This window comes from Paroedura picta, chromosome 1 (assembly GCF_049243985.1).
Source record: "Paroedura picta isolate Pp20150507F chromosome 1, Ppicta_v3.0, whole genome shotgun sequence".
In the NCBI taxonomy this organism is placed as follows: domain Eukaryota; kingdom Metazoa; phylum Chordata; class Lepidosauria; order Squamata; family Gekkonidae; genus Paroedura; species Paroedura picta.
This window is the reverse complement of record NC_135369.1, coordinates 37,023,291-37,039,045: the sequence shown is the minus strand read 5'-3', so window position 1 is coordinate 37,039,045 and position 15,755 is coordinate 37,023,291. Positions and strand designations below refer to the sequence as shown.

Here is a 15,755-nt window from a genome sequence, read left to right as displayed (position 1 = left end):
TGGAGGTTGAAGCCAGAGAAGGGATGAAGGATGCCAGAATAAGATAGTTGATCATACCTGGCCAGACTTCTAGTATTTATACCAAGACAGTCCCTTTCAGAAGCTTCATGCTGCCTATCAATCACATTGCCTCCAGTGGTTTGCAAATGAAAACAAGGAACAATGCTTGGAACATCCTTTTCCTTGTACCAAATATTACTGACTAAGCTGTTCCCTATTACATGCTGCTGAAGCATCTACTCCTACTGTATTCATTTACTTTGAAATAACTATAATGCAGTGTTTGAAAAACCAAGATGGTTTTTCAGGAACAGCCTATGAAATGGCAGGATGCATATTATGTCTTAGCTGCTGTGCCTTTGAGAGCCAGTTTAGGATAGTGGTTAGAGTGTCAAACAAGGATTTGGGAGAACCAGGTTCCAATCCCCACTCTATCCTGGAGGTTTGCTGAGGGAGCTTGGGCCAGTGATGCTCCCTCAGCCGAACCAACACTTCAGGGTTCATGTGAGGATGGCATGGATGAGTACTATGTAAGCTGCTTTGGATCCTGCTTGGTGAGAGAGGCATGATATAAATATAAATAAATCAAGAAGTATATTATCTATCCATCACTACTCCACTTGATATTCAACTTCTCTAGAGCCTCTGTGGAGGATCTTAAAGTATGTAGAACTTCTGCAACAGACCATACCAAAATAACAGACTTTCTCAAAGAGCACAAATCTGAACAAAACAGGAACCAGGGACATCCAGATAATATAGACTGTTCTGTTTAATACCAGGTGCAATCATAGAGCCCAACAATATACATCCCTTCTTTTTTTGGAGCCTGAAAAGGGCTGAGGACAGAACACCTGAAATGTCAGATAGTTTGTTAGACTCACCCTGCCATCTTATGCAGAGTTGTGTGTGTGCTTTCAACTAATGGTGACCATATAAATTAATGAGTTAACTGTTAATGGATTAATAATCAGAGTTACAGCCTCCTAATTCCATTGAGTTGAACTCTGAGGATGGATCTAGCACTGAGCCCTGCAGGATTCTACTGCTTAACCCCTTTCACTGTGAAAACTGCCCGTTTATACTCACTCTCTGATTCCTGTTAATTAACCCATTTTTAAAATTCAAGAGGACTGCTTAGTTAGGCTGATATGTTATAGTCTCATAAAACAATCAGCCCCAGAAAAACAGGCTCCTTTGATGAGGAATTACATCAAAGGCTTTCTGGAAGTTTAGAAAGATTTTTCCTTACTGCTGTTTTTCTGATGCTGATTGCTTTATGAGATTAACAAATCAGTGTTTGTATATGTGGTGAGGGGGATACATTTATAACTTCAAAATAATTGTTGTTGTGAACACCAACGAAATATATCCTGCACAGTTCCCTTTGAGGTGAATGGTCATGCTTCTCTGCAGCTTCCCATTCATTTTGATAAGTTTGCTCTGAATCCTTCCTGATAGCTTGAAACTGCACACAAAGTGACTACAACTACTAGAATAAGAGCCTCGTGTGGTGCAGAGTGGTAGGCAGCAGAAATGCTGTCTGAAGCTGTCTGGCCATGAGGTTGGGAGTTCAATCCCAGCAGCCAGCTCAAGGTTGACTCAGCCTTCCATCCTTCCAAGGTCGGTAAAATGAGTACCCAGCTTGCTGGTGGGTAAACGGTAAAGACTGGGGAAGGCAGTGGCAAACCACCCCGTATTGAGTCTCCCATGAAAATGCTAGAGGGTGTCACCCCAAGGGTCAGATATGACCCGGTGCTTGCACAGGGGATACCTTTAACTTTACTAGAATAAGACTGACCTGTTTACCAAATTGCATGATTACTGCAGCTCCTCTTATGCGTCATTTTCATGAGGTCCAAGATCACAGTTGGGCTACATCTAACTATTTGATTCACTTTTTTGCATGTTTGTTTTGTTATTACCAGCTTTCAAGACATATTGCCCATGGCATTCAAGTACTCTTCTAGAAGAATATGATGTGAAGACATTAATGTTCTGGTCAAGGGAATTTGTTGCCACTCAAAAGAACGTACTTCTTAAAGTTCAGATATATATTGTAGCCTTAGTGACTTTTAATGCAAACAGTGGTGATTTCTCTTTCAGTATGGCATTTGTTGGAGCATATACGCATGCTCTCAAAGAGTCCTAGGCCCACTAGATGTGTTTTCTGAGGGCAGATCTAGCAATGGAGTGGCAGGCAGAAATATCTAGCAGAGGACAATCTTCCTGGATGGATGAGGAAATATACATCCTACTGTGCCTCTTTTTGCACGAGTATTTTCTCTTGCTGGGTTGACCATGTGTGTTTTAAATGTACAATTACCTACATCCCCCTAAATGAAACTCAAATACTTTGGCCACCTCATGAGAAGGAAGGACTCCCTGGAGAAGAGCCTAATGCTGGGAGCGATTGAGGGCAAAAGAAGAAATGGACGACAGAGAACGAGGTGGCTGGATGTAATCACTAAAGCAGTGGGTGTGAACTTAAATGGACTCCGGGGAATGGTAGAGGACAGGAAGGTCTGGAGGATCATTGTCCATGGGGTCGCGATGGATCAGACATGACTTCGCACCTAACAACAACAACTACATCCCCCTAAACTGTAGTATCTTATTCCACAGAAAAAGTGAGTCAATTTGTGTCCTCCTTTGCACTTGGTTACCCTACACCACACTCCACTACCTATAACTCCCGCTGCTTGCCAATAGATAAAGATCTGTACTAAAAGAGGCAACATCAGAAGGCAGATGGAAGAGAGAGAAAGGGTGCATTCAACCAGTAACTGGCTCAAGGCTCCTCAAATAACAAGCAGTCCTCATTCCCTGGTAAATGTATTTGTGTCAGGCAACACACGCTCTGAGCACTCTTAAAGCCATGCTATCACAAAACACAACACTGTGATGGAATGGAAGGCAGTTGTAAGCTGCTTTGAGACTGCTTTGGGTAGTTAAAAGCGGGGTATAAATACAAACTTCTCATTTCTGCCTTTGCTACAACTCTAGCTTTTTCTTGAGGAATTGACTGACATACTCCAATTGGTATGTCCTAATAATAAGCAGATAACATAATCATCCTCCAACTCAAATCCAGATAGTGCATTGGTACATATTTGGTAATCTCTCGTCCTAATGACTTTCACAGATGAATTTCCAAAGAAATTAAAAGCCAAGTAGTTGGACAAGTCAATATTTCACGCTTGGTTTGGAACCATCAATGTATATTTTATCATCATTCACCTGAAAAATAGAGATATCATTTTCTGTGACTTCCAGAATCTAGCAATACTCCTACCCCCAAGCAGATCTCAGGTCTCTTCATGCAGAGTGCTCAAGCATTAATTTAATGAATAAGAACATAAAAACAACCTTTCTGGATCAGACAAGTAGTCCATTGAGTCCAGCATCATGTCTCACACAGTGGCCAACCAGTTCCTCAGAATGAACATCAACAGGACATAGAGGTCCTGACCTTTCCTCGATGTTACCTCCTGGCCCTGGGATTCAGAGCCTCTATATCTTGGTTCTCCTCAGTCACCGTGGCCACGAATAGACATCCTCTATGATTCTATCTAATTCCCTCTTAAAACTGTTTATTCCTGTGGCCAATGCCATATCCTCTGTCAGAAATTCCATATTTTAATCACCCTGTGTGTAAGTAGTTTTTCCTTTTTGGCTGTTTTCAACCTACTGCCCATTATCTTAATTGGATTCCCTTGAGTTCTAGTATTTTAGGAGAGGGGGAAAATGTATCTTTGTCAATTCCCTCACCCCATTTTATAAACCTCTATCATGTCCACCCTGAGTCATATCTTTTCTAAACTGAAATTCTCAGACTCTTCAGACGGTTATCATAAAGAACACCCTCCATCTCCCCTAATCATCTTGGTTGACCTCCTCTGTATCCTTTCCAGCTTTGCAATGTTATTTTGGAGATACAGTGACCAGAACTGTACACCATATTTCAAATGAGGCCACACTATATATCTAGTTCAGTCCCTTTCCTAACATAAAGTTAGTTATGCTAAAGTATGTTAGCCTATACTTGAAGTTAAGGGTTTTTTTGTCCCAATGTGTAGCACCTTATACTCATAGCAACAATAAACTTCATTGTCACATTATCACCTATTCACACAGTTTGTGGAGATCCCCTTGGAGCTCTTTACAGTCAGTTTTGGTTTTCACCATCTTGAATACTTGGGTGATCTGCAAATCCGGCCACTATACTACCCACTCCTAGTTCCAGATCCCTGATGACTCAATTAAATAGTACCACAGCCTTAAATAGTACCTTGCGGTCAATACTGCTCTCCACTGTGAGAATTGTTCATTGATTCCTACTCTTTTGATTCCTGTCATTTAACCAGTTTTTAATCCATCCTATTATTCCGTGACTTCTAAAATGACGCAGGAGTCTTTGGTGATGTACTTTGTAAAAAAAACTTTTGAAAATCTGTACCGTAAATAAAACAGGAAAGAGGTGGTAGGAGGAGTTGGGACTCATTCCCTAGCTGATTGGCCATCCATCCAATGAACGGCCAATCAGGTAGGCTGTCCTGCCCCTAGACGCATCCCCCACCACTGCCAGCCTGCTCCACTCAACTGACTGTAAGGCAGCCAGCAAGCACGAGCTGGGTAGAGGAGGAGAGGTCCTGGGACCACAATTGGTGATCTCCATGTCGCCCAGCCTACGACTGGGACCTGGGAGAGAAGGGGGGTGAACTCTGGCCTTACCAGTGCATGGGGGGGCAGGGAAGGCCGTGACCCCTGCTAGCACTCCCTCCAACCCCCAAAAGGCCTGCTGCGGTCTCTCCAGGCTTCAGTGGGCCTGCCTGGGGCAGGGCGGGAGGGAGGAAGGGAGTCCCTACCAGTGCTCCCCCTGCCCTGAAAAGGCCCACTGCAGGCTCTCCAGGGCTTGGCGAGCCTGCCCGGGTGGGGGGGGGATATATATTTTTAATTGCAACAGGCTTTTTTGCTAGTCCAGGTATAGAATGCCTACCAGGTCACCAATGTCTACATGCTTGTTCACTTTCTCAAAGAACTCCAAAATGTTGGTGAGTCAACTATCTTTAGACACTACAAAGTTTGTGGAGCTTCCATTAAAATGTATGGTATTTATATAAGCCAGAAAGTTTCCTCTTTAACTGAATAATATGGTGCCTCAATATTTAGCCAATGTTGTTTCAGTTATGAGTTTTAAATATAAAACACGTTCCACCCCTCAGGCTGTTTCATAAATATATAGAGGAACCATTGATAAGGATGTGGTTTGCTATTTTTAATTAGGCCCAAGGATAACTAGGACAAAAAGGTGAGGAGGAATTTGGGGGCTTGAAATATTTGGTGCTGGTTTTCTTCTTTGTATTCTCCTATCCCTAATGCTGCAAAATCTGTATGCCCCTGTGCTCCTTTCCTCTTGTGTATGAAAGAATGTGTGCATGGATTTTAACTTTTCTGTCCTGTGAGTCTATTTGTGTGTGGTTTCTTTAATGCTCAATTTCTTTGTACAGATTATGAAAATATTGGCATGGATTCAATTGTCATAGAACCATAGAAAGAATTGGAAGGGATCTACAGGATCATCTAGTCCAGTGGTCCGCAACCTTTTTAAGGCTGCGGACCAGCAGCAGGTGGGGAGGGCGATTGCCTGGCCGCGCATGCCGCGCATGCGTGTTTGCGCCATGCGCGGCCACAAACACGCATGCGCAGCCCTGCTTCCCTCTCCCCCTCCTCCCACAAAACGAAGCTTGCTGGGCCGCAAGCTAATCGGCCACTTTTGCGGCCGATTTGCTTGCGGCCTGGGGAAGTTTCTTACTGGGGGGGGGGGAGGTGGGGAGAGGGAGCCGCGGCCTGGCCCGGTGGTTGGGGACCATCGATCTAGTCCAACTCAGTGCACAATGCAGGAACTCACAACCACCTGCCTACCTACAGTGACCCCAATTCATACCTAAATGTCCCCTCACCTCCACCCAAAATCCTCCAGAATTTAGCCTGGCCTGGAGGGAATTCACCTACCATCCCACAGTGGTGTCCAGCAGTTCCCTGGCTATGCAAGGAAAGGCCACAAGAGACAAACACTGGAACATCCCTTCCTGCCCACCCACTCACAATCTGCCTAAGTTCATAAAATCAGCATTTCTTTCAGATGACTATCTAGCCTCTGCTTTAAAACTTCCAAAGAACACACCACCTCCCGAGGAAGCCTGTTTCACTGAGGAACCACTCTAACTGTCAGGAACTTCTTCCAGATGTTTAGCCAAAAATTCTTTTGAATTAATTTCAGCCCATTGGTTCTGGTCCAACCCTCTAAGGCAACAGAAAACAACTCTGCTCCATCTTCTCCATGACAGACCTTAAATTATTTGAAGATGGATATCATATCACCTCTTAGTGCCCCAACCTTTCCTCATACGTCTTCGTCTCCAAACCCCGCACCATCTTTGTTGCCCTCCTCTGGACACGTTCCAGTTTGTTTACATCTCTCATCAACTGTGGTGCCCAAAACTGAACACAGTACTCCAAGTGAGGCTGAACCAGAGCAGAGTAGACTCTGTGGTCCAGAGTCACTATCTACACTCAAGTATACCCTGGAAACAATTTCTGAGAATCAGAAAGGCAGAACATTTCCTTATTTTTCAACCCTTCTTCCATCTGTTGTCCTCTTGTATTGGGTTCTCCTCTAACTGGGGGGACACCTTTTCCACCTCTCCCATGTCCTTCCAAAAGTACTCCATGAGTTTCTTCCAATAACTCTTCACCCTCCTTTTTAGAATAAAATGTGGACAGGCATTCTTCTAGCTTCTGTACCTTCTCCTCCAGGAGCGCAACTAACTTGCACTTGGTACATGTGTATTTAAAATTACCCTGAGGTAAAAATACAAATATGCCACAGACTATGCAAGTCATAGCCTCAGGCTCATTGCCAGCTATGCCGCTTTGATCCATTCTGGGAAGAACCAGACCCCTTCTGAAAATTCTGGAACACTTACAGAGTCCCCCAGCTTGACCCACAAGCCAAGAGCCCTTTATTTCTTGCCCTTCAGTGGGCACCTCTGGTGAGCGAGAGCCTTTTATAGCACAAAGGCCCACCCAGCAGAGGGTGGAGCTAGCAGTCAGCCCCAGGAAAAAAACTGCCAACTAATGCAAATCAGCTAATGCAATTAGCAGCAGGCCCCCACCACCCAAGCAAGGAACAGACAAAAAAAAATTCAAACAGTCCCCATTCTTCCCCTCACACACTGCAAGAAAGAAAGCAACACTCACCAGTAGCTCCAAAGCTGTCATTTTCTCCTTCTCCCTGCCCAGCTGTTTGCTCTGTAACATGACTCAATTTCTTGAGAGATCTGCTCTGCATGGGTTTTGGGTTTCTAGATTAGTGACGCCAGGCACCTATGGGAAGGTTGTGAGGAGAAATGAACATCATGGGACCAATTCTAAAAATGCAACTTCTTATACTCACTAGAACAGGGATTCCCGACCAGGTGTCCAGGGACCCCTGGGGGTCCATGGGAGGTTCAGAAAGGGTCCACGGCCTTTCCCACAGACTCAAGCACAAACTAGGGAACTGGCTAATTCCATTGCCCCCCCCCCCTCTTTAGCATGAGTTATCTCATGGCTTTTGTGTCTGGGAGAGGGCTTAGCCTGCATGCATAAACCCACCTTAAACTGTCTCCTCTATCTTGAAGGACTCAGTGGATAGGCTGTAGGTATAAAATTAAAGGGAGGGGAGTTGGTTGTAGCATGGTATGTGAGCTGTCTTCTCAGCTCCTGCCCTTCTTTCTGGCCTACAAGAGATGGAGCCACCATAGTAACAGTAAAGACAGGGGGAGGGAGCAAAAGGAGGTCAAAGGGCATGGGTGGTGATGTCACTTCCAGGGGGCATGACAGGCCGGCATCACTTTTGAAATTGCGCAAAGATTGAAAAATTATTTCAGGGCTCCTTCACAGTCAAAAGGCTGAAAAAGGCTGTACTGGAAGTTGATGTAGGAAGTTACAAGGCTAGCTATAAGAATCAAAGGAATTCTTAGAGCTACCATCATAACTTCCTGTATCAACTTCTGGTGAGTACACAAAGATGCTTCCTCCCACACACACACACACACACACACACACACACACTGCTGCTCAGGGAGAGTTAGGTAACAGGATCCATGGGCAGGATCCTGACCCCACTGACCCTCCTGACTGCACTGAGGGCTTGGCAGATGCATATATAGATTTACCTTTCTGGAATTTGACTCTCAGCCTCTGTGTTTTCCATTTATCCAACGGATGTAATATTGTCAATAACATGTTCTCAATGCTTAATTCCTTAATTCCTTAATATGCTGCATACATGTATTTATGTGTGTAAACATGCAAGTGGATAAAGAACAGGAATCTGGACTATAGTAGATGTCTGTGTGGAACTGTTATAATGGGCTGTTGCTTGGTGAAACTAATAAGCATATGGAGTAGATCTCTATATAGGGCTGCCAACCTCCAGATGGGGCCTGGAGATCTCCTGGAATGCCAATTGATCAGCAGATGACAGAGATTACTCCTCTTGGTGAAAATGACTGCCAGGGAGTGTGGACTTCAGCATCACCACCCAGCTGCCCTCTCCCATTATCAAGCTTCACCATTCCTGGATTCCACTCCCTCATCTCCAGGAATTATCCAACTCAAAGTTGGAAATTCTATCTCTATCTTAGATGAACAGGGCATTTTCTTCTTTAGAACACTTCCTTCCCCCTGTGTTTCTCAGACTCTGTGCTGGGAACCATCTCTTCACGGGCCATGCCCCTTTGCCAGATTTGTGCTTTCAACAGTCGGCAGCCTTAATACTAACCGCCAAACTGCATAACTTTCACAGACTGTCTGCATTCAGACATCCCAAATAAACCTCTATTTGCTCCTCTCTCAGATTCCAATTTATCATGATGTCTGAGCACTCACAGCATCAGTTTGTCATATGGTACGTTGAGAGATTATCAATGCACACCTAAGGAGATGCAAGTGGGTAGCCAGCTAGTTGTGTTAGTCTGAAGCAGCAGAACACAATTTGAGTCCAGTGGCACCTTTAAGTCCAACAAAGTTTTATTCAAGGTATAAGCTTTTGTGTATATGTACAAGAAAGCTTCATGCACAAAAAAAGTTTATATCTTGAATAAAACTTTGTCAGTCTTAAGAGTGCCACTAGACTCAAATTTTGTTACCATAAACAGAGTTATACCCTTCTAATACCACTGACTACACTGGCCTTAGAAGGGTGAACTGTGTTTAGGAGTGTACTGTACACTGTATGTCTGGGTACAAAAGGTTAATAAGAACGTAATATGAAAATAAATCTCATTTCAATTCCAAGCTGAAACAGCTACTCAACGATTACTGAATTGTCTGTGCCAAGAACCTATTGTGGTAGATTGGACTCATTCACATAAGGAAATATAGTGTAATAATAAATTCCTCTGATTAATAACTGAGAGCTAAACAGTGTCAACATGGATCTTTCAAGAAGGGAGAAAATCAGGAGAAAAGATTTCTGTCAATTTGTTCTCAAGGTCATTTCAGAAATATCTGTATGGATAACTAGCTCCAGTGAAACTTTTGTCATGAGAATTATCCAAAAGTCCTACAATAGAATCATAGAATCACAGAGTTGGAAGGTACCTCCTGGGTCATCTGGTCCAACCTCCCACACAATGCAGGGCATTCACAAGTTCACAACCCTATTGCTTATCCACTGTTACCTGCCACTCCCTTGAACCTTTACAGAATCAGCTTCTCAAAAGTAAACATTATGTCAGAAAAGGCCCTGAAGGGTTTCAGATGCTGTCCTATATTAAATCTGCTGGACATTCTGTAACTTTGTGATTTGCATTAAATTGGCAAAATACACTTTAGCATAATCCTCAAATGGAGGCCTGTAGAATATATATCCAAAAAGGATATCTCAGGGCTTACTGGGCTCTACCGTGAAGTTGGTAACCCTAACTATCCAGGTGGTCAATGAATGAATAGCCAGCAACACAAAAGAACCACAATATTCATTTCACAAGTAATAACAAGTGGAGGAGAGCCAGGGTGACCAGCCTCAAGGTGAAGCCTGGAATTCATCCAGAGTTACAACTGATCTCCAGACTACAAAAATTGTTTCCCTTGAAGCTCTTCCATTAAAAAGAGAGCAAGAGAGAAGTCTGGCCAAAGAAGCATTCCAAAAAACATGCAGCAGTATGTAAAGCAGCCTTTGCCCTCAGCAGGGTGCATAAGGTTACTGAACAGATGAACTGGCGCCTGCAGATTGGATGCAGTGTCTAGATATGCTGAGGAAAACGTATTATGTAACAGATGTCCAGCTCCTCAACATCAAGCATAAACAAATAATCCCATTTTGCAAAACTTAAGCTGGTTTGATTGAGATTCTAATTGCTCTTCCTTGGGCTGGTACGTCTATGAAACTGCTTCCCACACAGCCCCATGAGTGCCTCGCCCATTACCTTTTTAAGAAACTGTGAATGAAATCACACCTGAATTGTAAAGTTCAGGATGGCTAGACTGCAGTTCAACATCAATTGGCATGGCTATGACCATTTATGCACTGGGAATTTAACTGCCCCAGCATCCATGCAAGAACACAAATCGAGGGCAGATGAGGTGCACCGAGCCAAATGCTCCCCTGTGTGGGTGCAGGAAGAGGTGGGGTGACCTGCCATGACTAAAACTCCAGCCTGCAGCCCGGCATGAAACCTCCAGTGCATAAACGGTCTATCAAGCGATCCAAAAAGCAGACCCTGAGAGCCAGCATGGTGCAGTAGTTAGACTTTTTGAGTAGTATCTGGGAGACCCAGGTTTGACTCCCTGTTTGTGCCATAGATGCTTGCTGGGTGACCTTGGGCCAGTCACACTTTCTCAGCCTCACCAATTTCACAGGGTTGTCATGAGGATAAAATGGTGGGGAGGAAAAGGATGTCACTCACTTTGGGAACCCCACTGGGAGAAAAGTGGGATAGAAATGAATTAAATAAGAAATAAAACATGTTATTGTTATTGTTAGGTGCGAAGTCGTGTCCGACCCATCGCAACCCCATGGACAATGATCTTCCAGGCCTTCTTGTCCTCTACCATTCCCCGGACTCCATTTAAGCTCACACCAACTGCTTCAGTGACTCCATCCAGCCACCTCATTCTCTGTCGTCCCCTTCTTTTGCCCTCAATCGCTCCCAGCATTAGGCTCTTCTCCAGGGAGTTCTTCCTTCTCATGAAGTGGCCAAAGTATTTGAGTTTCATCTTCAGGATCTGGCCTTCAAAGGAGCAGTTAGGGCTGATCTCCTTTAGGACTGACCGGTTTGTTCACCTTGCAGTCCAAGGGACTCACAAGAGTCTTCTCCAGCGCCAGACTGAATTCTTTGACACCTGGCCTTCCTTATGGTCCAACTTTCAAATAAAACATATGCACCTTTAAAACTGCTTTTATTGGCACATGTAGATATCAACAATAGGAGAAAAGCTGGGAGAGGAACATTTGGCTTTCCAGATGGCAAAACAGCAAATGGGGTACAATTATTTTTACTTTTTGCACAAGCAATTAATTGCAGAGGAAGCAGTTAGGGAATGGCAGATGAAGGGATTTCCCTCCCTGCGTTTTATACCATCTCCCTCATGGCATGGCATGGCAAGGCAAATACAACCACTGGAAAACAAAGAGGGCAAGGAAATGGAGGGGCTGGCTGTCAGTGATGCTGCAACTTCACCTCTGGGGAAACAGGAAGTGACATCATTCCTTTCTAGGAATGGCCAGAATGTCTATGCTTAAACTCTTTACTTATGTTCCCCGTAGATGTAACAACACAAGAAATAGATTCAAGAAATAAAAATGTTTTTTAACATAGGGCATGGTGATAAATACTCAGGGGAAGATCAAGTTTTGCCAAGATATCAAAGACAGTCAATGGCTGCTATATTATTAGTCTTAAGACTAAAGGAAATCATGAGCACTGAAGGTGGAGTTTTATGAGTTATTTATTTATTTAACTGGCTCTTGGCGGGTAACGGAACTATAAACTTCACAATAAAATCCTCCATGAAACCTAAAACCCTAATACACTGGCAGTGGAATAAAATACCCATCCCCCCCCCCCGCTCAACAGAAGGCGCATAAGCGCCTCAGGGGGTTAAGTAGGGAGCAACATAATGATCTCGTTGACTCAGGGGGGCAGGTCTTAACTACCCCAGCCTCAACTGGAGACCTGGCAGAAGAGCTTCGTCTTACAGGCCCTGCAAAACTGCACAAGCTCTGTCAGGGCCCTTAGCTCTCCCGGGAGCTCATTCCACCAGGTCAGGGCCAGGACTGAAAAGACCCAAGCCCAGGTCAAGGCTAGGTGAACCTCCCTTGGGCCAGGGATCTCCAGAAAATTTGCACCTGCAGAGCAAAATGGCCTACGAGGGGTATAAGGAGGCAGGCGGTCCCTCAGATAAGTGGGGCCCTGACCACAGATGGACTTGAAGGTAAATACCAAAGCTTTGAACTTGATTTGGGCCTCAAGTGACAACTAATGCAGCTGCCTCACCACAGGTTGTATATGAGCCCTCCAAGATGCTCCCATGAGTACCCTAGCAGCTGGATTATATACTAGCTGAAATTTCTGGGTCAAAGACAAGCTAGACCTGCAGACATGACCATTGCATGGATCACTGTAGCCAAGTGGTCCAAAGTCAGGTAGGGTGCTAGAAGCCATGCTTGGCACAGGTGATAAAATACTGTGCAGCTTTACCCCTGAGAGCTGGGCCTCCAGAATCACTCCCAGATTCCTTGCCGAGAATGAAATGTTAAATTGCATGCCAGGTAAAGTGGGTAGGCGTGCTTCCTGATCTGTTTCCTTTCCACCCAACCACAGGACCTCTGTCTTGGAGGGGTTGAGTTTCAGATGACTGAATATGTGTAACTGATTATTAAACAAAAAGATAATTTACTGTGATGATAGATAAGATTTTATTCCAGCTAGAAAGACAAGATGAACTAGTGAAAAATGTATAAGTGGATATATAGCCTTAAAAAACAGATATCTGTGCAACAATGGGAAATTAAACTATGGGAAAACATATCAAATTTATAGTCAGCCAGATATGAAGACAGATGTTTTTCAGACTCTACATATCTCCAAAGGCCATTGAAAAAGCACATAAAAACTACAAAAGGAAATGCTGGAAGTATCAAGACATAGATGGAAACTTCTTTCATATATGGTGGACTTCTAAAAAAGAAAAAAGTGATACACCAAAAATGCAGAATATATTGAAGGTTAAATTCCCAATGGAAACCAAGAGTATGCTAGTAGGGATTTAGAAGAGTTATTCAAATACATTAATGACATCAGATAGAATGGAAAAATAAACTTGCTGAATATGCAGTAATGAGAAAATTAATAACCTATTTGAGAAACAGGTCTCTTACAAAATTTGAGGAGAGATGGAATTTGTATTATGCTAAGAGGAGACAAATTTAAAATAAGAAAATATCATATACAAATGTATGGTAATGAATACAAGTAGAATTAAAATCTTTTCCAGATGTAATATTTTGAATACAAATGGGTTCTCTGTATGAGATATATAATATTTTGTTTTGCATCGTGATCTACTACTTATCTATTAAAGGTTCTAATGAATACGTAGAAGTGGCAAAAGTGTTACATTGTATATGTAGTAATTATGAAAGCAGTGTTGTAGTAAAAATAAATTTGTTATGGAGATTTAAACTTAAAACTTAAGTGATTAATACAATTGTATCCCAAGAAAAATAAGAACTATTGTAAAATGAAAGGAATGAAAGGGAAACTATTCTCTGCCCTTTTCCTGTTTTTGACAAATGTAATTATGTTGTATAACATTTTCTCTTTTCCCCCTTTTCTGTACCCCCACTGTTTTCCTAACATTAAAACAAAAATCTCTATGATAAAACCAAACTCCCCAGCATTTCATAGAGAGGACTGATGTCACTTTTGTTTGTGATGTCACGTCGTCAGCCCTCTGCTCCAAGTAGTGGCTGGGAAGCTGCTATCTGGAGCAGTGAGGAATATGTTTAACCCTATCTCTGCCTCATATCTGCCTCTCCAAATTGTGGACAGAGGGTAGCATGGCTGGCATTCTTCCATCTGTGCCAAGCCATACTACTAGTGCCCTACTTGGTTCCAACATCTAGCCCCAGTGATCCATGCAATGGTCACCTCTAGACTGTTTTTCTGCAACTTGCTCTACGCAGTTGTGTAGAACAGGAGTAGTCAACCTGTGGTACTCCAGAAGTTCATGGACTACAATTCCCATGAGCCCCTGCCAGTAAATGCCAGCATTTGCTGGCAGGGGCTCATGGGAATTGTAGTCCATGAACACCTGGAGGACCACAGGTTGACTACCTCTGGTGTAGAGCAACTGGTCCCTGATCCGGAAATGACAACTGGTCCAGAATGCAGCAGTTAGAGTTTGGCCAATATCTGGCCCACACTCCAATAGCTGCAATGGTTGAATACTGGATCAAGCATCAGGTACTGGTAATTACCTTGGTAATTACATTTAGTTACCTTTAATGCCATATGTAATTTGGGTCCAAAGTACCTGAGAGACCGTCTCTCTGCCTATTACCCCAAAGAGCGCTACACTCAGCAAATACCAACCGGCTTGCAATCTCTGGCCCTAAGGAAGCATGGCTGGCCTTGACCAGGGCCAGGTCGTTCTCTATCCTATCCCCCACATTATGGAATGAACTCCCAGAGGACAACTGGACCCTGTCTGAGCTATCACAGTTCTCAGGGCCTGCCCAATAAAGCTCTTCCATCAGGCATTTGGTCAAGGCCAATAACAACATCTCTTGGGCCCCTACCCTCCCTCCTATCCAGATAAGCACACTCTATGAGATTGCTACAGAAATATTACCTGAAACATGTTATGTCATACCATGACTGTTGCTGATGCTAAGACTGTTGATGTAGCTACCAAACATACTTGGATGTTATGACTGCAGTTAAAATTGTTGTTAACATTGATGTTAAATTGTTGACAATTGCCAAACTTACCTGTACTCTGTTATCCATCTAACATTTTCTGTAAACCACCCTGAGCTGTAAGGGAGGGTGACATACACACATACATAAAAATAGCTTGGGGATTCTCCTGATTAAACAAATGGCAGGAAACTTGAGTAGCCGTTCTTTCAATATTAATCAGTCCCTCATGGCAACCTGTAAACTACTTATTGGTTTAAAAGGAGGTGGGACAGATCAAGAAGTTACATGTAATGTGTATGTTTTGTATGTTTCAGAGTAAAGAAGCCACCACAATGCATACTTATTATGTAAGGCACTATGCATTCCTGAAAGGAACATGAATCTCGTTGCTGACCAGTACTATATATAAAAACTGAAATTATGCATGTTCCTACCATATCTAGATGATGGAAACCAGAAATACCTCAAAGAATCTTTCTAAATTCCTTACAGAGTAGTCAAGAAATGCTAGATGCAACCATGGTTCCATGACTCATTCCTAAAGCAAAGTATCTCAGGGTGCTATGGTACATCTACCATACGTTAAACTTTCTTAATTTCCTGTCAAAGTCATCACCTATGGTTCCTAACATTGCCTTAGCTGCATTTGCCAGAGATTTGGGGGAGAGGGGTGCCTGGGAAAGACAGAGTTTGGGGAGGATTATGTAGAGGTCATTTCCCCTCCTACCCAATTCCTAAAGAATTTATTGTCCTTTTGGGGCTCCCCTTCATCATCAT

General features: G+C 43.3%; 1 protein-coding gene across 1 annotated transcript in view; it reads right to left on the bottom strand.

Moving 5' to 3' along the window:
* Positions 1-7,369, bottom strand: part of RTN4 (reticulon 4) — a 118,806-nt gene extending 111,437 nt beyond the window's left edge. Inside the window, exon 1 of the mRNA XM_077334110.1 lies at positions 7,264-7,369. Coding sequence (XP_077190225.1) covers positions 7,264-7,354 — 91 coding nt within the window. The 5' untranslated portion in view covers positions 7,355-7,369. The remainder of the gene's footprint in view (positions 1-7,263) is intronic.
* Between the last annotated feature and the right edge of the window lie 8,386 nt (positions 7,370-15,755).